The sequence below is a fragment of the Tursiops truncatus genome, chromosome 18 (genome assembly GCF_011762595.2).
Source record: "Tursiops truncatus isolate mTurTru1 chromosome 18, mTurTru1.mat.Y, whole genome shotgun sequence".
In the NCBI taxonomy this organism is placed as follows: domain Eukaryota; kingdom Metazoa; phylum Chordata; class Mammalia; order Artiodactyla; family Delphinidae; genus Tursiops; species Tursiops truncatus.
Window position 1 is genome coordinate 32906865 of NC_047051.1, and position 20997 is coordinate 32927861.

Here is a 20997-nt window from a genome sequence, read left to right on the forward strand (position 1 = left end):
TTTTAAAAATCCATATTTTTACTACTCAAGGAACAGTAACTAACATATTGCCATAATTGCTTCTATTCCTTTTAAAGGAATAAACCTTACCAACAAAGCAAAATTCCTCTCTGGCAACTTCCCTCAGATGTATTCCCTTTCTTCCCCACTTCAACCAGTATTCTGAGTTTGTTGGGTATCCTTCAAATGTATTTTCATCCTTCTACAATACATTTGTGTGCACCTATACATCCAAACATAAATATATCTATGCTGTCCAGTACGTAGCCACTAGCCAGTGTGGTTATTAGCCTGGTACGCGGGCTTCTGCCTGTTGTGGCCTCTCCCGCTGCGGAGCACAGGCTCCGGACCGGACCTGCAGGCTCAGCGGCCATGGCACACAGGCCTAACTTCTCCGCGGCATGTGGGATCTTCCCCAACCGTGGCACGAACCCGTGTCCCCTGCATCGGCAGGCAGACTCCCAACCACTGCGCCACCAGGGAAGCCCTATCCCATTGTTTTAATTGTCATTTTGTGCTTATAGATGTGGTTAAACATTTTCACATATTTACTGAATGCTTAGATTTTATTTTTCTATATTGACTATACATATACTTTGCCCATTTCTCTATTGGAATTTTGCCTTTTTCTTAATGATTTATAGTAATTCATCACATTAAAACTTGTTTTTATTTTTTTACTCCGCATATGTATCTCACTAATATATCTTAGTTCACAGTGATCTGTTAAATTTTTTTTTCTTTTTTTTTTTTTGGTAATGTCTACAATCGTACCCACTATAACTTATTTAAATATTTCCCTTTTGATAGATATTTTGTTTATCTTCCGGATTTTGTTTTTTTTTTTTTTTTGTGGTGTTACTGCACCACATTGACTACCATAGCCATTAATCTTGCTCACTGAATAGTTCTGGATCCTGGTGTTTGACTTCCTGTGTTGTCATATATCCAGTCCTGGCAGAGCATTTAATTTCCAGTGTGAGATCCTCCAGAGTCTTCTTTTCTCCTACTTCTTCAATCAGCAATGTTCCAGATGGTTAGTGCTTTGTCAGGGTCCTGGAGTGAGAATGATCAAGGCCTTTCTCCCCACTCTCCAGACATCCACATTAGACATATAACGTGAAAGAAAAATAAACATGTTTTGATCACAAATCACTAATATTTTGTGGTTGTTTGTCATGGCATAACCCAGACTCTCTTGATGGCCACCTATTTCTTATACTCAGTAGTTAAGAAACTTTTTTTTTTTTAAAGGAAATAAGTTCATTTTTTCATAGAATTCTATGAGTCAAACAATCTTTAGAGGTCAGCTATTTCAATCCTCTGCCTACTAAATCATTTCCTAAATCATGAGTTCTAGAACCATGACAAATGGGTTAACAGCAAATTCCTTGGTCTTTAGTTTGTGGAACCCCACTCCTTTTATTGATCTTTTCATGAGTTGATGGACACTTTGATTATTTTTTCCACTTATTGGCTAATATGAATAATGCTATGAACATCCACGTACAAGTTTTTGTGTGGACATGTTTCCATTTCTCTTGGGTATACATACCTAGAAGTATATATGAGTTGCTGAGTCATATGAAAACTCATTAAGTTAACTTTTTGAGACCTGCCAAACTGCTTTCCAAAGTGGTTACATGATTTTACATTCCCACTGGCAATGTACGAAGGTTCAAATTTCTCCATGTCCTCACCAACACTTGTCATTGTCCATCATCTTTTTAACCATAGCCATTCTAGTGGGTGTGAAGTATCTCATGTGCTTTTGATTTGTATTTCCCTAGTGACTAATGATGTTGAGTACCTTTTCATTTACTTATTGGCCATTTGTATGTCTCCTTTGGAGAAATATCTGTTAAAATGCATTGCCTATTTTTAACTGAGTTGTCTTTTTATTATTGAATTATAAGAGTCTTTATATATTCTTGATACAAACCCCTATTTTCTCCCTTTCTGTAAATTGTCTTTTCACTGTCTTGATGATCTTCAAGTCACAAAAGTTTTAAATTTTGATGAAGTCTGACTTATCTAATTTTTCTTTTTTTTCAATTGTGTTTTGGATGTCATATCTATTGCCTAACCCATGGTCATGAAGATTTGCTTTTACATTTTCTTTTAGGAGTATTATATTTTTAGCCCTGCATTTAAATCTATAATCAGTTTTGAATTAATTTTTATGTATGATGTTAAAAGGGTCCGACTTTATTATTTTGCATGTGAATACCCAGTTTTCCCAGCACCATTTGTTGAAAAGACTCTCTTCCCTTTCTTAAAACTGAAAATAGTTTTTTCCTGTTTACAGGTTTCTAGCACATTTCCTGAAAAGCTCAGCAGTTCTTCAAACCTCCCTGGCATTGGCTCATCTAAGTTATTCACAGGTTATTTTAGTATTCTCTGGGTTGTAAATGGCTTAAGGTCAAAAGATTTAATGTGCCTCCGAGGGACTAGTTACTCTTATAATACCACTTTTTTAATTATGGTTTTTACCTCCTCATCCATGGTCTTCTATCATTTTCAATCTGAGAAACTTTTCCTGAAGTTTCTGAAACGAAACTGAATGAAATGAAAGGGGCAAAACATAGTTGAATGGATTTGCAGTCTCTCTTCTGTTAATTTATACCATTGACTCCAATACATTTAACTCCTCCTTTTTGTCCTCTTGTACCTAACAAAGCTCTTTTGTCATCCTTAGGCTCTCCCCCAGCTTTCAGTTCATTGTAGACTTTATATTTTCTGTAAATCAATGATTCATCTATTAAAAATGGAAATATAATTTTTTGTCTAGTCAGTTCCTACCATATCCCATGGCACTAACTTATCAATACAGAACATAATTCCAATTTAAAATTTTTGATGTGAAAGAAATTAGTATAATCCATGCTTTTTTCCTTAAATTTTTATTTTGAAAAGTTTCAAACTTAGATAAAAATTTTAAAAAATATATAATGAGCACCCAACCATCCAATCAGATTCACCCATTTTAAACATTCTGCCACATTTGCCTTCTCCCTCTCTTTCACATATATGTATATATATATACATACATATATATAATAGTAAGTTGTAGACACAACTCTTCAGCCATAAATGTTTGACATAAAATTTCTAACATTAAGGACAATATTATCACATCTAAGAAAATTATAATTCCATTGTACTATCTGATATCTAGTCCATTTAAATTTGTGCTTTTGGCCACAAAAATCTCTCCTCCTTTTCCTTCTCCTTATTCTTTTTAAATCCAGGGTTGCATGTTGTTGTCATGTCTCTTTACTCTCTTTAATCTGGAATAATTTTTTTTTTTTTTTTTTTAGTTGAATTGGCTCATTTGAACAGCCCAGGCCAGGTTTCTGGTAGAAGATGCCACATTCTAGATTTATTTGCCTGTTTCCTTATGTTTTACTTGTTCCAACATCTCCTACATATCTTAGCCTTGCCACTCCTGACATCTTGGATCAGGTGGCTATCTTGTTCATTGCAGGGTGTTTAACAGAATCCCCCTCCCACCAGGTTGTGACAACCAAAATGTCTCCACACATGCCAAATGTGCCCAGGAGATGGGGGTGGGTTTGGGATCCACTTCCTGGTTGTGAACTACTGTCTAGAAGCTTGCTTAAATTCAGGTTAAACAATTTTGGAAAGAATATTTCTCAGATGACGTGTATTTCTAATTGCATTATATCACTAAGCACATAATATCAGATTGTGCCATTAGTGATTCTAGCCTTGATCACTTATTTAAGGCAATGATTATTTTTCTTTAAAGTAAAGGTATGTTTTTCCCTTTTGTAAGAAGTAAGTTATGGCTTGATACTTTGAGACCATGTGAAGATTCTATACTCCTACAATCTTTCACCCAATGCCTTTTAGCATCCTCTGATGGACTCTGACTGAATCAATTGAGATTGACTTGGAATATGGTGATTTTCTAATTCTATTATTTGTTCTACATTTATTCTCTGGTATTTCTTTGAAAGAAAAGTTTCATCCCCCCTCCTTTTATTTATTTTTACTGGCACTCTGAATTCTTGCATTTTCTTTATCCTTTTTTAAAAATTCAACTATTGTAATTATTCTTTTTGATGCTTATATTATCCCAAATTCCTCCGAATCTTCGACCCATTCTTTAAAGCATTTCTTGAAGTAAGGAAATTTAGTGTTTTGTGGAGCATTTTATTAAAGTTATTTTAAGTACCACACAATGGTAAATTCTTATTGTACACACTGCATATGAGACCAAATGTGTAAAGCCTTCACATTTAACCAGCAAAGAATTCTGATGATTGGGACATTTTTTTTTTTTTTTTTTGCGGTACGCGGGCCTTTCACTGTTGTGGCCTCTCCCATTGCGGAGCACAGGCTCCGGACGCGCAGGCTCAGCGGCCATGGCTCACGGGCCCAGCCGCTCCGCGGCATGTGGGATCTTCCCAAACCGGGGCACGAACCCGTGTACCCTGCATCGGCAGGCGTACTCTCAACCACTGCGCCACCAGGGAAACCCTGGGACAGCATATTACTTTCATAGTTAACAAGTTACACTAGTTGAAAAATTCAATTGGTAAGAGAAAATTCTACAACCAATAAAAATTATTAGCAATTTAATTTTGAGTCATCTATTTAGCTTCAGAATGGTAAATCTTTTCCTGACTCCTGGATATTTTGAATGGTGCCTATAAATTGAAATACACATGTAGTATATCTATGGACTAAACACTGTATACTACTGCAAAATGTAGGGACAAGGATATAGTTATTTCTGATTCTAAAAGTGCTTGGAAACATGTTTCATTAAAATCAGGATCTAAGCAACGTGCTTGGACACACATTTCAGTAGCATCACAGCTAAGCAAAGCATCGTGAAAAAATTTTGCATTAAGGAATTTAACTCCACCCAGTGTAATTATCCTCTTCCTTAACTGTCAGTTTCCTCCGCAGTCCCAGGAGCGGCTCTGCCCAATTCCGCAGTCTCTGCTCTAAGTCCACGTTGATGAGGCAGCCCTCGCCATAGGGTTGAAGGTTTTAACAGTCTCCCCAAATGACTTGCCACGTGGGACCAGAGCCACTCGATAGAATGTTTCCCCCCAGCAGCCACAAGACTGGAAAACCGGGGAGGGTGGAGCAAACTCTCAGTGAGCGTCTCCCGGGCCCAGCTCCCCTTCCGCCTGTTCCTCCGATTGGCTGGCGTGAGTCTCGGCCGCCCAATCGCGTTGGAGTGTCTCCTGCGCGGCTTGCGGCGCCGCCGCGCATGCCCACTCGAGAGCCGCCCCTACGCTTCAGTCCCCGGGAGAGCCAAAGAAGGGCACCGGCAAGCGGCGGGTGGGAACTGGGCCTGGCTGTGCCCGTGCCAATATGAGAGGGCCGTGCCGGGACCTGGATGGGCCCAGTGGGAGAACGACAGGAAAAACAAGCACCGACAGAACTACCCGATTTCCCCATATCCCTTAAGCGCAGGTTTTCCCTGGGTTGACCCATTCATTTTTATTGCAGTGTGGGAGTTGGACAGTCCGATTTAGCTGTGGGGAGTCGAAAAAATCCGATTTCTTTTCTTTGTATCCGGGCAGATCGAAAAAGGGAGCAAATGGAGCGAATCTTAATAAGAAAGTAAACTTTTCTCCTGTGTGGAGTGGACTGGGAACACCCTTACTTTGACTTTCCCTGTACGAAATGTGGCCTTATTAGCGCTTAACTGGAAGCGCTTTTCCGCCACCGCCCGAGCGTTTCAGCTCTAGCGCTGTCCTGCCCTCTCGGAGGTGGCCGCCTGTGGGCGCTGGAAACGGTGTTTTACTTTCTGCTGTACAAAGAACCGCCCCACTAGTTTCCACGGTGTGCAACTCAGAAAAGTGACCCCGAACGAAAAGCAACCGCCTTCGGCGGAGAGGCCGTGCCGTGCTCCTTACCGACAAACTGGCCCCGACCTGCAGGACCCGGCCTGTCCTAGGCGAATCGCCGCTGTCGGCGCGCCACAACCTCGCAGCCTCACGCCAGGCCGGCCCCTGCGGCCGCTTGGAAAACGCGGCTAGCGGAACCCGCACGCGGAAGCGCCGGGCGCACTGAGCATGCCCAGTTGCAGAGCCGACCAGAGGAGTTTTTTTCTTTTCTTTTCTTTTTTCTTTTTCTTTTCTTTTTTTTTTTTTTTGGTCTCAAGCAGCAGGCCTTCTCCCCACCCCCACCCGAGCCCCCCACCACCCCCGGCCTAAGCAGCTACCATGGCCGAGGTCCCCGGCGCGGTGTTGTCCCAGGCGGGTTGGTAAGTGGCGAGTATAATCGGCCGCGGGCGCGGGCCGGGCCGGAGTAGGGTTGGGGTTGGGGCGGTGGGGTGCGTGTCGGGGTAGGCGGAGGCCGCCGCCCGCCCCCGGCCTCTCCCCGGGCCCTCCGGGCCGGCTCCGCCCCCGGCGCCACGCGGAGCCCAACGAGTCCCCCAGCTCCCCTCGGCGTGGCGGCGCGGCCTGGGCCCCGGGAGGCGGGCGGCGCGCCGGGGAGAGGCCGGGGGCCGCGGGCAGGGCGGCGGGGCGGGCGGCGACGCAGGCCCGAGCCGAGCCGCGCGGGCGGACCCTCAGCGGCACCGCGCCGCTCCGGGGGTTGTTGCCGCGGCTGGACGAGAGGAGGCGAGGGCTGGAGAACGGAGTGCGGCGGAGAGGGACGAGCACGGCCGGAGCCCGCGGGCCCGCGGGAAGTTGAGGGCACAGCACAGCCCGGGCTGTTGCCGGGCCGCCTCTCCGTCCTCCTTATTACAAAGTACAGGACGGAGCGGGGGAAAGCCGCCCTCTGCGGCACACACACAACTTCTGAAGCTGAGAATGACCATATTAACTCGTGTGGATGCTCTGTAGAAGTTTTCTTGAAAAGATGACGGTGTTCGGATTTTTAAAGACATGTCAAGATTTTAGGATCTGAAAACAATAAAAAAAAATTATGCGAATTAAGCAGTTTCTGCAACTTCGGCCATTAGGGTTGTAAACATCCAGTTTAATTTACTAACGCTTTAACAGGCCTGCATGGGCACAGTCTGGGATGAAGGGTGGGAAGGAGGTTGAAAAAGATTTGCCCCTGCTCTCTGGAAGTTCACTATCTTAGCGAAAAGAGGGGAAGGAGGCATTAAAACAACAAACACAAAAACGGGAAATTGTGGTAAACTGTACAGAGGTGCAGGCAAATGTGGTATGGAATTGGAGAGGAAGGAGAGTTAATTTCCTGGAGAAGTGGGCTTTGGGAGATGGTGAGGAAAAGGCTTTGTAGATACAGAGCCGCTGGAGATGAGGCACAGAGGTAGGAAAGTGCTTATTGGTTTGCAGAATTGATATTAGATCCCTATGGTTCCTCGAAGTAGAAGGGGGTCCAGTGAAGATTAAGACCTTAAAAGTTTGTGGCCAGGTTATGGAGCCTACAAGTGCCTAAAGAATGGATTTGATTTTGTGAATGAAATTTTTGATTAGAGGGCTGTAACACTTGTGTTTTGAAGACGCTGTGCCTGGCTCTACTGGCACCTCATTTTACAGGTGAAGAGATTGAGGCACAAAATTGTTAAGTAACTTTCCAAAAAAAATGACATAACTGGAAAGTGGTGGAGTTGAATGGTGAGCACAGAGGGGCTGGTTCCAGCTCTGGTGCTTTTAACTGTTACTGTTCTGACAGTTTTTGCTTTTAACTGTTACTGTTCTGACAGTTTTTGCTTAGAACACCATTGACATAACAAACTGTAGCGTTAAAAACTCACCTTTTTCAGTTTTATTATTGTTCTTCTAACTGGAATTTCTACATTCAGTTTGTTTACCTCACAACGCTATCCTGAAAAATCTCGGATCACTCTTTTTGAGTTTTTCCCCATTCTTCGTTTGATTAACCCTTAGTTCTTCAAATTAGTTGTATGAATTCGTTTACAGTCTTTTACTGCTTTCCAACATGATCCCACCTGTGTTAGAAAGGCCAGTCTCAATATTTTGATTCCAAACACATACTAAATTGTTTTTCGGACTCTAAGATCCTTAAGGGTGGGTAAACTGCATCTTATGTTTCTGTATATCTGTAATCTGGATTTTTGAATTTTATTTTTTTATACAGCAGGTTCTTATTAGTTATCCATTTTATACATATTAGTGTACATATGTCAATCCCAATCTCCCAATTCATCCCACCACCGCACCCCCGCCCCTGCCACTTTACCCCCTTGGTGTCCATATGTTTGTTCTCTACATTTGTGTCTCTATTTCTGTCCTGCAAACTGGTCCATCTGTGCCATTTTTCTAGGTTCCACATATATGTGTTTATATACGATATTTGTTTTTCTCTTTTTGACTTACTTCATTCTGTATGACAGTCTCTAGATCCATCCACGTCTCCGCAAATGACCCAGTTTCGTTCCTTTTAATGGCTGAGTAATATTCCATTGTATATATGTACCACATCTTTATCCATTCATCTGTCGATGGGCATTTAGATTGCTTCCATGACCTGGCTATTGTAAATAGTGCTGCAATAAACATTGGGGCGCATGTGTCTTTTTGAATTATGCTTTTCTCTGGGTATATGCCAAGGAGTGGGGTTGCTGGGTCATATGGTAATTCTATTTTTAGTTTTTTCAGGAACCTCCATACTGTTCTCCATAGTGGCTGTATCAATTTACATTCCCACTAACAGTGCAAGAGGGTTCCCTTTTCTTCACACCCTCTCCAGCATTTGTTGTTTGTAGATTTTCTGATGATGCCCATTCTAACTGGTGTCAGGTGATACCTCATTGTAGTTTTGATTTGCATTTCTCTAATAATTAGTGATGTTGAGCAGTTTTTCATGTGCCTCTTGGCCATCTGTGTGTTTTCTTTGGAGAAATGTCTATTTAAGTTTTCTTCCCATTTTTGGATTGGGTTGTTTGTTTTTTTAATATTGAGGTGCAGGTGCTGTTTATATGTTTTGGAGATTAATCCTTTGTCCATTGATCCCTTTGCAAATATTTTCTGCCATTCTGAGGGTTGTCTTTTCATCTTGTTTGTAGTTTCCTTTGCTTTGCAAAAGCTTTGAAGTTTCATTAGGTCCCATTTGTTTATTTTTGTTTTTATTTCCATTACTCTAGGAGGTGGATCAAAAAATATCTTGCTGTGATTTATGTTGAACACTGTATAGTGTCCATTTAATTCTGTAATCCATTTTGAGTTTATTTTTGTGTATGGTGTTAGGGAGTGTTCTGATTTCATTCTTTTACATGTAGCTGTTCAGTTTTCCTAGCACCACTTATTGAAGAGACTGTCTTTTCTCCATTGTATATCCTTGCCTCCTTTGTCATAGATTAGTTGACCATAGGTGCGTGAGTTTGTCTCTGGGCTTTCTGTCCTGTTCCATTGATTTATATTTCGGTTTTTCTGCCAGTAACGTAGGGTCTTGATTACTGTGGGTTTTGTAGTAGTCTGAAGTAAGGGAGTCTCATTCCTCCAGCTCTGTTTTTTTCCCATAAGACTGCTTTGGCTATTCAGGGTCATTTGTGTCTCCATACAAATTTTAAGATTTTTTGTTCTAGTTCTGTAAAAAATGCCATTGGAAATTTGATAGGGATTGCAATGAATCTGTAGATTGCTTTGGGTAGTATAGTCATTTTCACAGTATTGATTCTTCCAATCCAAGAACATGGTATATCTCTCCATCTGTTGGTATCATCTTTAATCTCTTTCATCAGTGTCTTATAGTTTTCTGCATACAGATCTTTTGTCTCCCTAGGTAGGTTTATTCTTAGGTATTTTATTCTTTTTGTTACAATGGTAAATGGGAGTGTTTCCTTAATTTCTCTTTCATATTTTTCATCATTAGTGTATAAGAATGCAAGAGATTTCTGTGCATTAATTTTGTATCCTGCAACTTTACCAAATTCATTGATTAGCTCTAGTAGTTTTCTGGTGGCATCTTTAGGATTCTCTATGTATAGTATCATGTCATCTGCAGACAGTGACAGTTTTACTTCTTCTCTTCCAATTTGTATTCCTTTTATTTCTTTTTCTTCTCTAATTGCCATGGCTAGGACTTCCAAAACTATGTTGAATAAGAGTGGCAAGAGTAGACATCCTTGTCTTGTTCCTGATCTTAGGTGAAATGGTTTCAGTTTTTCACCATTGAGAATGTTGTTTGCGGTGGGTTTGTCACACATGGCCTTTATTATGTTGAGGTAGGTTCCCTCTATGCCCACGTTCTGGAGAGTTTTTTGGTCATAAATGGGTGTTGAATTTTGTCAAAATTTCTGCATCTATTGAGATGATCATATGGTTTTTATTCTTCAGTTTGTTAATATGGTGTATCACATTGATTGATTTGCGTATATTGAAGAATCCTTGCATCCCTGGGTTAAATCCCACTTGATTATGGTGTATGATCCTTTTAATGTGTTGTTGGATTCTGTTTGCTAGTATTTTGTGGAAGATTTTTGCATCTATATTCATCAGTGATATTGGTCTGTAATTTTCTTTTTTTGTAGTATCTTTGGTTTTGGTATCAGGGTGAGGGTGGCCTCATAGATTGAGTTTGGGAGTGTTCCTTCCTCTGCAGTTTTTTGGAAGAGTTTGAGAAGGATGGGTTTAGCTTTTCTCTAAACGTTTGATAGAATTCACCTGTGAAGCCGTCTGGTCCTGGACTTTTGTTTGTTGGAAGATGTTTAATCACAGTTCCAATTTCAGTGCTTGTGATTGGTCTGTTCATATTTTCTATTTCTTCCTGATTCAGTCTTGGCAGGTTGTGCATTTCTAAGAATTTGTCCATTTCTTCCAGGTTGTCCATTTTATTGGCAAAGAGTTGCTTGTAGTAGTCTCTTAGGATGCTTTGTATTTCCTCAGTGTCCATTGTAACTTCTCCTTTTTTATTTCTAATGTTATTGATTTGAGTCCCCTCCCTCTTTTTCTTGATGAATCTGGCTAATGGTTTATCTATTTTGTTTATCTTCTCAAAGAACCAGCTTTCAGCTTTATTGATCTTTGCTATTGTCTTCTTTGTTTCTATTTCATTTATTTCTGCTCTGATCTTTATGATTTCTTTCCTTCTACTAATTTTGGGTTTTGTTTGTTCTTCTTTCTCTAGTTCCTTTAGGTGTAAGGCTAGATTGCTTATTTTAAATTTTTCTTGTTTCTTGAGGTAGGCTTGTATAGCTATAAACTTACATCTTAGATCTGCTTTTGCTGCATCTCATAGGTTTTGGATCGTTGGGTTTTCGTTGTCATTTGTCTCTAGGTATTTTTTGATTTCCTGTTTGATTTCTTCAGTGATCTCTTGGTTATTTAGTAACGCATTGTTTAGTCTCCATGTGTTTTTGTTTTTTACGTTTTTTCACCCTGTAATTGATTTCTAATATCATAGCATTGTGGTCAGAAAAGAAGATGCTTGATATGATTTCAAGTATCTTAAATTTACTGAGGCTTGATTTGTGACCCAAGATGTGATCTATCCTGGAGAATGTTCCGTGTGCACTTGAGAAGAAAGTGTAATCTGCTGTTTTTGGATGGAATGTCCTATAAATATCAATTAAATCTGTCTGATCTATTGTGTCATTTAAAGTTTGTGTTTCCTTACTAGTTTTCTGTTTGGATGATCTGTCCATTGGTGTAAGTGAGGTGTTACAGTCCCCCACTATTATTGTGTTACTGTCGATTTCTTCTTTTATAGTTGTTAGCAATTGCCTTATGTATTGAGCTGCTCCTATGTTGGGTGCATATATATTTATAATTGTTATATCTTCTTTCTGGATTGATCTGTTGATAATTATGTAGTGTTCTTCCTTGTCTCTTGCAACATTTTTTATTTTTAAGTCTATTTTATCTGATATGAGTATTGCTACTGCAGCTTTCTTTTGATTTCCATTTGCATGGTATATCTTTTTCCATCCCCTCACTTTCAGTCTGTATGTGTCCGTAGGTCTGAAGTGGGTCTCTTGTGGATAGCATATATATGGTTCTTGTTTTTGTACCCATTCAGCGAACCTGTGTCTTTTGGTTGGAGCATTTAATCCGTTTATGTTTAAGGTGATTATTGATATGTGTGTTCCTATTACTGTTTTTTAATTGTTATGGGTTTGTGTTTTGTAGATCCTTTTCTTCTCTGTGTTTCCCACTTAGAGAAGTTCCTTTAGCATTTGTTGTAGAGCTGGTTTGGTGGTGCTGAATTCTCTTAGCTTTTGCTTGTCTGTAATGCTTTTGGTTTCTCCATCAGATCTGAATGAGATCCTTGCCACATAGAGTAATCTTGGTTGTAGTTTCTACCCTTTCATCACCTTAAGTATATCATGCTACTCCCTTCTGGCTTGTAGAGTTTCTGCTGAGAAATCAGCTGTTAACCTTATGGGAGTTTCCTTGTATGTTATTTGTTGTTTTTCCCTCTTTGTTCTCAATTTTTCTTTGTCTTTAATTTTTGTCAGTTTGATTACTATGTGTCTCGGCATGTTTCTCCTTGGTTTTATCCTGCCTGGGACTCTGCACTTCCTGGACTTGGGTGGCTGTTTCCTTTCCCATGTTAGGGAAGTTTTGGACTATAATCTCTTTCAATATTTTCTTGGGTCATTTCTCTCTCTCTCGTCTTTCTGGGACCCCTATAATGTGAATGTTGTTGCGTTTAATGTTGTCCCAGAGGTCTCTTAGGGTGTCTTCATTTCTTTTCATTCTTTTTTCTTTATTCTGTTCTGTGGCAGTGAATTCCACCATTCTGTCTTCCGGGTCACTTACCCGTTTTCTGCCTCAGTTATTCTACTATTGATTCCGTCTAGTGTATTTTTCATTTCAGTTGTATTGTCCATCTTTGTTTGTTCTTTAACTTTTCTAGGTCTTTGTTAAACATTTCTTGCATCTTCTTGACCTTTGCCTCTATTCTTTTTCCGAGGTCCTGGATCATCTTCACTTATCATTACTCTGAATTATTTTTCTGGAAGGTTGCTTATCTCCACCTTATTTAGTTGTTTTTCTGGGGTTGTATCTTGTTCTTTCATCTGGTACATAGTCCTCTCCTTTTTCATCTTGTCTATCTTTCTGTGAATGTGGTTTTTGTTCCACAGGCTGCAGGATTGTAGTTCTTCTTGCTTCTGCTGTCTGCCCTCTGGTGGATGAGGCTATCTAAGAGGCTTGTGCAGGCTTCCTGATGGCAGGGACTGGTGGTGGGTAGAGCTCAGTAAAAGTTTAATCTGCTTGTCTGCTGATGGGTGGGGCTGGGTTCCCTCCCTGTTGGTGGTTTTGCCTGAGGCGACCCAACACTGGAGCCTGCCCCGCTCTTTGATGGGGCTAACGCGGACTCTTGGAGGGCTCATGCCAAGGAGTACTTCCCAGAACTTCTGCTGCCAGTGTCCTTGTCCTCACGGTGAGCCACAGCCACCCCCTGCCTCTGCAGGAGACCCTCCAACTCTAGCAGGTAGGTCTGGTTCAGTCTCCTATGGGGTCACTGCTCCTTCACCTGGGTCCCGATGCACACACTACTTTGTGTGTGCCCTGCAAGAGTGGAGTCTCTTTTTCCCCCCGTCTTGTCGAAGTCCTGAAATAATCCCCCTAGCCTTCAAAGTCTGATTCTCTAGGAATTTATCCTCCTGTTGCCGGACCCCCAGGTTGGGAAGACTGATGTGGGGCTCAGAACCTTCACTCCAGTGGGTGGACTTCTGTGGTATAAGTGTTCTCCGGTTTGTGAGTCACCCACCCAGCAGTTATGGGATGTGACTTTTTTGTGATTGTGACCATCCTACCGTCTCCTTGTGCCTTCTCCTTTGTCTTTGTATGTGGGGTATCTTTCTTCCTGAGTTCCAGTGTCTTCCTGTCAATGATTGTTCAGCAGTTAGTTGTGATTCCGGTGCTCTCGCAAGAGGTTGTGAGTGCACGTCCTTCTACTCCGCCATCTTGAACCTATCTCCTACCTTGTATATTCTTGATAAAGTCTGATAGAAATGGACCTTGGATGCGCACGCTCCTGCCAGTCAGAATTCTCTAACCAGGGTCTCTACCCAAGCTTAGTGTTCTTCCTGTCTTTGTTATTTTGTTATAAACCCTCAGCAATGTTATATTGTGACATTTGCCACTTTGTGTTGCAGTTTATCTGTTTACGTGTTTCTTACTCTAGAGTGCTCCTTTTGTGTGGCAGGGACTCATAAAGGCAGGAGGAACCTGTGGGGCTAACAAGACAATATATCTACAAGTTTAGGAGTAATTCCTGATGGGTCTTGAACCCACTAGATTTGGGAAGAAAACAAGAGGATGTCCCAGTCTTATCCGTGACTTGTATTAGATCTTATATTTAAGTAGATATTTGTTATGTTAACATACAGAATCTCAAAGGTGTATGCAGAGAAGAGTACTGGAAGGAGAATTTTTGACCATAGAGCAGCTTTGACCAACTCATTCCAGTTCTGACATCCTGAGTTTCCTTTGACTCTTGGGATTCTCTGTTATTGTCACTGACAAAAACATTTTTTTAGTACTTAGTACTCACTTAATTATTTGCAGGACCTCAAAAGTGATAGATGCTAAAGCACTTAAACTATTATTATCTGTTTTGTCAGTTTCACCTAAAATAGCAGGTTAGGGAAATATTAAGTGCTGAAAAGCTTATGTTTCTGAAAATGTGGTCTTCATGGGGTGCAGGTGATCTGTATAGACTGATCTATATTCTAGTTTATGTTATTTTTTGAGCTCAGTTTTTTCTTTTAAGTCTTTAATCTTCATTATAACCCCCATAAAAATCTATATTTTAAAATGTAACTCCCAATAGGAGCCACCTTGGCTGACTTTACAGTAATGTTCTTCCTTAGTAGCCAGTAGCACGGAAGGTGTTAGGTTTGCTGATCTGAACTGAAAAGTCTAGAAACTTTTCCAGTATAGTGATTATGTTTAAATATTGCAGGAAATCGTACATTGGTCCTTTGTAATGCTTACTTATATGCATGGAATAACTACTGAGAGAAGATATTTGACTCTAGATTTGTCTGCATAACAGATTTACTTCACTCTTTGCCTTTTTTTTTTTTTTTCTCTTGAGATTTCCTTAAGGGTGAATTTTGTACTTCTATTAACCTTTTGGATTTTTTTTTAAAGCCTTTCAGAACTTTTTTTTTTAATAGAAACATGTTAAGGAAACATAATCAACTGTGTTTAATTTTGAAAAAGTTTTTTTTTTTAATAGAATTAGTGATTGTATAGCTTAACTCCCTCAGTGTGCAAATAAGGAAGCTGAAACACTGGTATCAACAGTTTGCTCAGAGATACAAGCGGCAGAACCATGAATACAGCCCAAATGTCTGGAATAAAGATTCAGTACTGATTTCCACTGAGTCCTGGTGACCATGTTTAATTTAAATTGTTTGTCAAATATAACACATTTGAAAATTGAAAATTGGATTAAAGCATTTTTTGTGATGTGTAAATTTCCTTTCCTCTTTGGGAAAGATAGGTGCTTATACTGAGGAGTGATGCTGTTGGAATCAAAGAAACCTTTACCTTTTGGTGGTTCACCTAATTGCTGATTAGGCTTATCTAAAAATCTGTTTAATTCTGTATTTTTTGAAGTCTAAGAATATCTGAAAAAGTAAGGCACTCTGTTGCATGTATTTGCCTTACCCAGCAGTTTTGAGTTGAAGAAACCATAAGGAAGCATTGGAAGTAGTGTGTTTCCATTTTATTCTGAAAGAACATATTTTCTAAGAAACCCTGGGTTTCTAACATCTGAAGTTTAACTTGGTTGTGCTTTGAGGTGGGTTTTTTTTTCTTTTTTTTTTTTTGGTGGGTAGGGCGAAGTTGGAGGGATAAGAGAGGGTGAACATAAAGGTCTTCTTATCTTGTCCCCCTTGAATTTCACCTTCCCTTTTGGAGTTATCTCTCCTTGATTACTGGTACTACCCCCATACTGATATCCTCTGGCCCAAGTGTATACCAAACTTCACTCCCTTGGTTTCACCTTTGAACAACTAAGAAAGGCTACAAGTATAAATGTCTTTATCAAAACACTACTAGAGGAGAATATTTGTTTATGGGATAACTGGAGAAAAGAAGATGCACAATGGCAGCATAGATTATAAAGTGATGGTTCGCTTGTGTTGAGGAGCATGCCCTGCTATTCCACATATTGCCTTGAGATAGCTGCTCCAGAGAGGTGGGACAACTTCAGGATATTTTGCTGGGATTTCTGATTCTTAGCTTTTGACCTGCCCACAGATGGAGAGCTGTTTTTTACATCCCATCACCTAGAAACTTCCTCCAAAACACATCAAGACCAAGAAAGTCAGATTCCTGTTGTGTAGCTACCCCTGCACTTATCTTGTTTGTTTTTTTTTCTGAGAAACACGCCAATTCCCCAGGAGATTGCTGGTAAATGAGTTCAATCTTCAAGTGAGAAACGCTCTTTGTAGCATCATAAATATAACTATACCTTCATATAATATATTGTTGGTAATAGTCATGCATAAGAGTTTATGCAAAGGGTATCAGAAGTTTTGTTCCCTCATATTATTCCAGCATAACTCTTAGGCATAAGTGTATTTGTAAAGAATTTTGGTAGTTCTTTCTAAGGTTATGTGCTAAGTGCAGGATTCTTTTATTTTCTAGAATTATAAAATACTTCATCATTACCACTTTGCTATACATGTATTCTTGGTACTCTCTTTTGGAAAGGATCAGAAACATTAAGACACTTTTTAGGTGAAACAGAATAATAGACTGTGCTGAAGAACACTAGAAGAAACCAGCTGCTTTATATTTGGTTTTGGGGAGAGCTTATTGGAGACATCTTTCCATTTTGAAATATTTCCTGTTTTTTTAATGAGCATTTGTTATTGTATCTTTGGTTTATGTTGTTTGTGAAGTTATAATGTTCAAATGTAATAAGTGTTGTTGACCGTCTGTCTCAAAATATGTTACATATTACCTGGTTGTTTCTGTTGATATTGTAAAGTGTCATTAATACACAAAAAAGACTGTGTATTCTGTTAAACTGTGCAAGTTTTCAGGTTCGAAGGTGCTATTTGCAGTATTTTTTTTGGTGAATAACCTATAAATCTAGTTTTAACTGCCTGTCTTTGACTGCCTCAAGCATAAAGGGGGTATAAAAAGAAACTTGCTACCTCAGCAAGTTGAAAATAATTTTCTCCTCATACAGCAGCATTTGCTAGATCGAGTAAAAATTGCATAGTAACATTTCAAGAGCCATAAAAATATAACATATATATTTTTTGGCTTATGCTTTCTTCTTTTGACAAAACAACGATATTGGCATTTTGTCTTATCATGTTAAGTCCCATGTGTCTAGAAATTCTGACTTTTTGAAAGGTATAGAATCTGGAACTAGCTGAAGAACACCTTATCTCTGTATAATTTTTAGAAGAAGCAGACTGCACTTTCAGCAATGCAAAATTTTTCTTGTAAAAATTGAGAAAACATTGTGAAGTCATAGAATGACAAAGAAAAGCAGAGAGATAGCAGGAAATGTGTGGTGATAAAGTAATAAAGTGAGTCAAAGATACTCATAGCAGAAGCACATTGCGATGTAGAGAAAGAGGAAAGAACAACATTGTGCTCTGGGGCTGGACAGAGCCTACATGTACCTTAGTACTGTAATCTCTGCATGTTTCACACCCTTGCTCAATGGGTGTGAGTCTGTGTGCAAATGTGAGCGCTTCTCACTCATTTTACAGTTTTACAGCCTTTAACGTGGAGACAAATAGCTACCTTCATCTTAGTATAGTGCTACTGAAGGTATGATATCTTTACAACAATAAGTAAGTCTTTGCAGTAATGCAGGGAAATATGTAATCCTATAGTAATGTGTATACTGAAATACAAGTAGTAAATATTTGTACCTCTTATACACAAGGCACTGTGTTTGTTGTTAGGATGATGTACAAGACAGGCAGAATTTAAACATTTTATACACTGGTATTTTGCTTCCAGGGTGTTGTTGAGAGCAGTTAACCCCCACTTGGGAAGTATGAAAGGCTTTCTAGAACTAGTGATGTATAAGTAGGGTATGTTATATATGCCAACTCAATATGGTGTCTAGTCTTTGTCTATGAAAAAAAACAAGGCAGATTCATTGATGTACTCATTCATCAAATAATTATTGAACATCTTTTTGTGGCAGGCACTTTCTATTTTTTTTTATTCAGGGTTCTACTGCATTTTCACTCACTTTCCTGAAATTAGAGAAAGAACTAGATCAGGTCGAGGAAAAACGTTTTCCTTTTATTACAAAGTAGTATTTATTTATTTTTTTTGAGTTGAATAATATATATTATTTTATACTGCAGGTTCTTGTTAGTCATCAGTTTTATACACATCAGTGTATAAATGTCAATCCCAATCACCCAATTCATCACACAACCACCTCCACCCCCCTCACGGCTTTCCCCGCTTGGTGTCCATACATTTGTCCTCTACATCTGTGTCTCAATTTCTGCCCTGCAAACCAGTTAATCTGTACCATTTTTCTAGGTTCCACATATATGCGTTAATATACGATATTTGTTTTTCTCCTTCTGACTTACTTCATTCTGTATGACAGTCTCTAGATCCATCCACGTCTCAACATATGACGCAATTTCGTTCCTTCTTATGGCTGAGTAATATTCCATTGTATATATGTACTACAACTTCTTTATCCATTTGTGTGTTGATGGGCATTTAGGTTGCTTCCATGACCTGGCTATTGTAAATAGTGCTGCAATGAACATTGGGGTGCATGTGTCTTTTTGAATTATGGTTTTCTCTGGGTATATGGCCAATAGTGCTATTTCTGGATCATATGGTAATTCTAGTTTTAGATTTTTCTTTCTTTTTTTTTTTTTTTTTTTGTGGTACGCGGGCCTCTCACTGTTGTGGCCTCTCCTGTTGCGGAGCACAGGCTCTGGACGCACAGGCTCAGTGACCACGGCTCACGGGCCCAGCCGCTCTGTGGCATCTTCCCGGACCGGGGCACGAACCCGTGTCCCCTGCATCGGCAGGCGGACTCTCAACCACTGTGCCACCAGGGAAGCACTATTTTTAGGTTTTTAAGGAACCTCCATACTGTTCTCCTTAGTGGCTGTGTCATTCCCACCAACAGTGCAAGAGGGTTCCCTTTTTTTCACACCCTCTCCAGCATTTGTTGTTTGTAGGTTTTCAGATGATGCCCATTCTAACTGGTGTGAGGTGATACCTCATTGTAGTTTGATTTGCATTTCTCTAATAATTATTGATGTTGAGCAGTTCTTCATGTGCTTCTGGGCCATCTGTATGTCTTCTTTGCAGAAATGTCTATTTAGTTCTTCTGCCCATTTTTGGATTGGGTTGTTTGTTTTTTTAATATTGAGCTGCATGAGCTATTTATGTATTTTGAAGATTAATCCTTCGTTGATTCGTTGGCAAATATTTTCTTCCATTCTGAGGGTTGTCTTTTCGTCTTGTTTATGGTGTCCTTTGCTGTGCAAAAGCTTTGAAGTTTCATTAGGTCCCATTTGTTTATTTTTGTTTTTATTTCCATTACTCTAGGAGGTGGATGAAAAAAGATCTTGCTGTGAGTGTTTTTCAAAGAGTGTTCTCCCTATGTTTTCCTCTAAGAGTTTTATAGTGTCTGGTCTTACATTTAGGTCTGTAATCCATTTTGAGTTTATTTTGTGTATGGTGTTAGGGACTGTTCTGATTTCATTCTTTTACATGTAGCTGTCCAGTTTTCCCAGCACCACTTATTAAAGAGACTGTCTTTTCTCCATTGTATATCCTTGCTCCTTTGTCATAGATTAGTTGACCATAGGTGCGTGGGTTTATCTCTGGGCTGTCTATCTTGTTCCATTGATCTATGTTTCTGTTTTTGTGCCAGTACCGTATTGTCTTGATTACTGTAGCTTTATAGTATAGTCTGAAGTCAGGGAGTCTGATTGCTCCAGCTCCGTTTTTTCCCCTCAAGACTGCTTTGGCTATTTGGGGTCTTTTGTGTCTCCATCCAAATTTTAATATTTTTTGTTCTACTTCCATAAAAAATGCCATTGGTAATTTGATAGGGATTGCATTGAATCTGTAGATTGCTTTGGGTAGTAGAGTCATTTTCACAATATTGATTCTTCCAATCCAAGAACATGGTATATCTCTCCATCTGTTGGTATCATCTTTAATCTCTTTCATCAGTGTTTTATAGTTTTCTGCATACAGGTCTTTTGTCTCCCCAGTTAGGTTTATTCCTAGGTATTTTATTCTTTTTGTTGCAATGGTAAATGGGAGTGTTTCCTTAATTTCTCTTTCAGATTTTTCATCATTAGTGTATAGGAATGCAAGAGATTTCTGTGCATTAATTTTGTATCCTGCAACTTTACCAAATTCATTGATTAGCTCTAGTAGTTTTCTGGTGGCATCTTTAGGATTCTCTATGTATAGTGTTACATCATCTGCAAACAGTGACAGTTTTACTTCTTTTCCAATTTGTATTCCTTTTATTTCTTTTTCTTCTTTGATTGCTGTGGCTAGGACTTCCAAAACTATGTTGAATAATAGTAGCAAGAGTGGACATCCTTGTCTTATTCCTGATCTTGGACGAAATGGTTTCATTTTTTCACCATTGAGAATGATGTTTGCTGTGGGTTTTGTCATATATGGCCTTTATTATGTTGAGATAGGTTCTCTCTGTGCCCACTTTCTGGAGAGTTTTTATCATAAATGGGTGTTGAATTTTATCAAAAGCTTATTCTGCATCTATTGAGATGATCATATGGTTTTTATTCTTCAATTTGTTAATATGGTGTATCACATTGATTGATTTGCGTATATTGAAGAATCCTTGCACCCCTGGGTTAAATCCCACTTGATCATGGTGTATGGTGTTGTTGGATTCTGTTTGCTAGTATTTTGTGGTTGATTTCTGCATCTATATTCATCAGTGATATTGGTCTGTAATTTTCTTTTTTTGTAGTATCTTTGGCTGCTTTTGGTATCAGGGTGATGGTGGCCTCATAGAATAAGTTTGGGAGTGTTACTTCCTCCACAATTTTTTGGAAAGTTTGAGAAGGATGGGTGTTAGCTCTTCTCTAAATGTTTGATAGAATTC

At 39.5% G+C, this 20997-nt stretch overlaps 1 protein-coding gene across 2 annotated transcripts in view; it reads left to right on the forward strand.

Annotated features, from left to right (window-relative positions):
- Positions 1 to 5433: 5433 nt before the first annotated feature.
- The window catches only part of TDRD3 (tudor domain containing 3), a 201881-nt gene continuing 186317 nt past the window's right edge, over positions 5434 to 20997 (forward strand). Inside the window, exon 1 of one of the 2 annotated variants that reach the window (XR_012327696.1) lies at positions 5434 to 6253. Coding sequence is in view for 1 of the 2 variants with exons in the window: in XM_019936451.3 (XP_019792010.2) it covers positions 6213 to 6253 (41 nt within the window). In the remaining variant the exon portion in view is untranslated. The remainder of the gene's footprint in view (positions 6254 to 20997) is intronic. The other variant, XM_019936451.3, reaches the window with a different exon arrangement.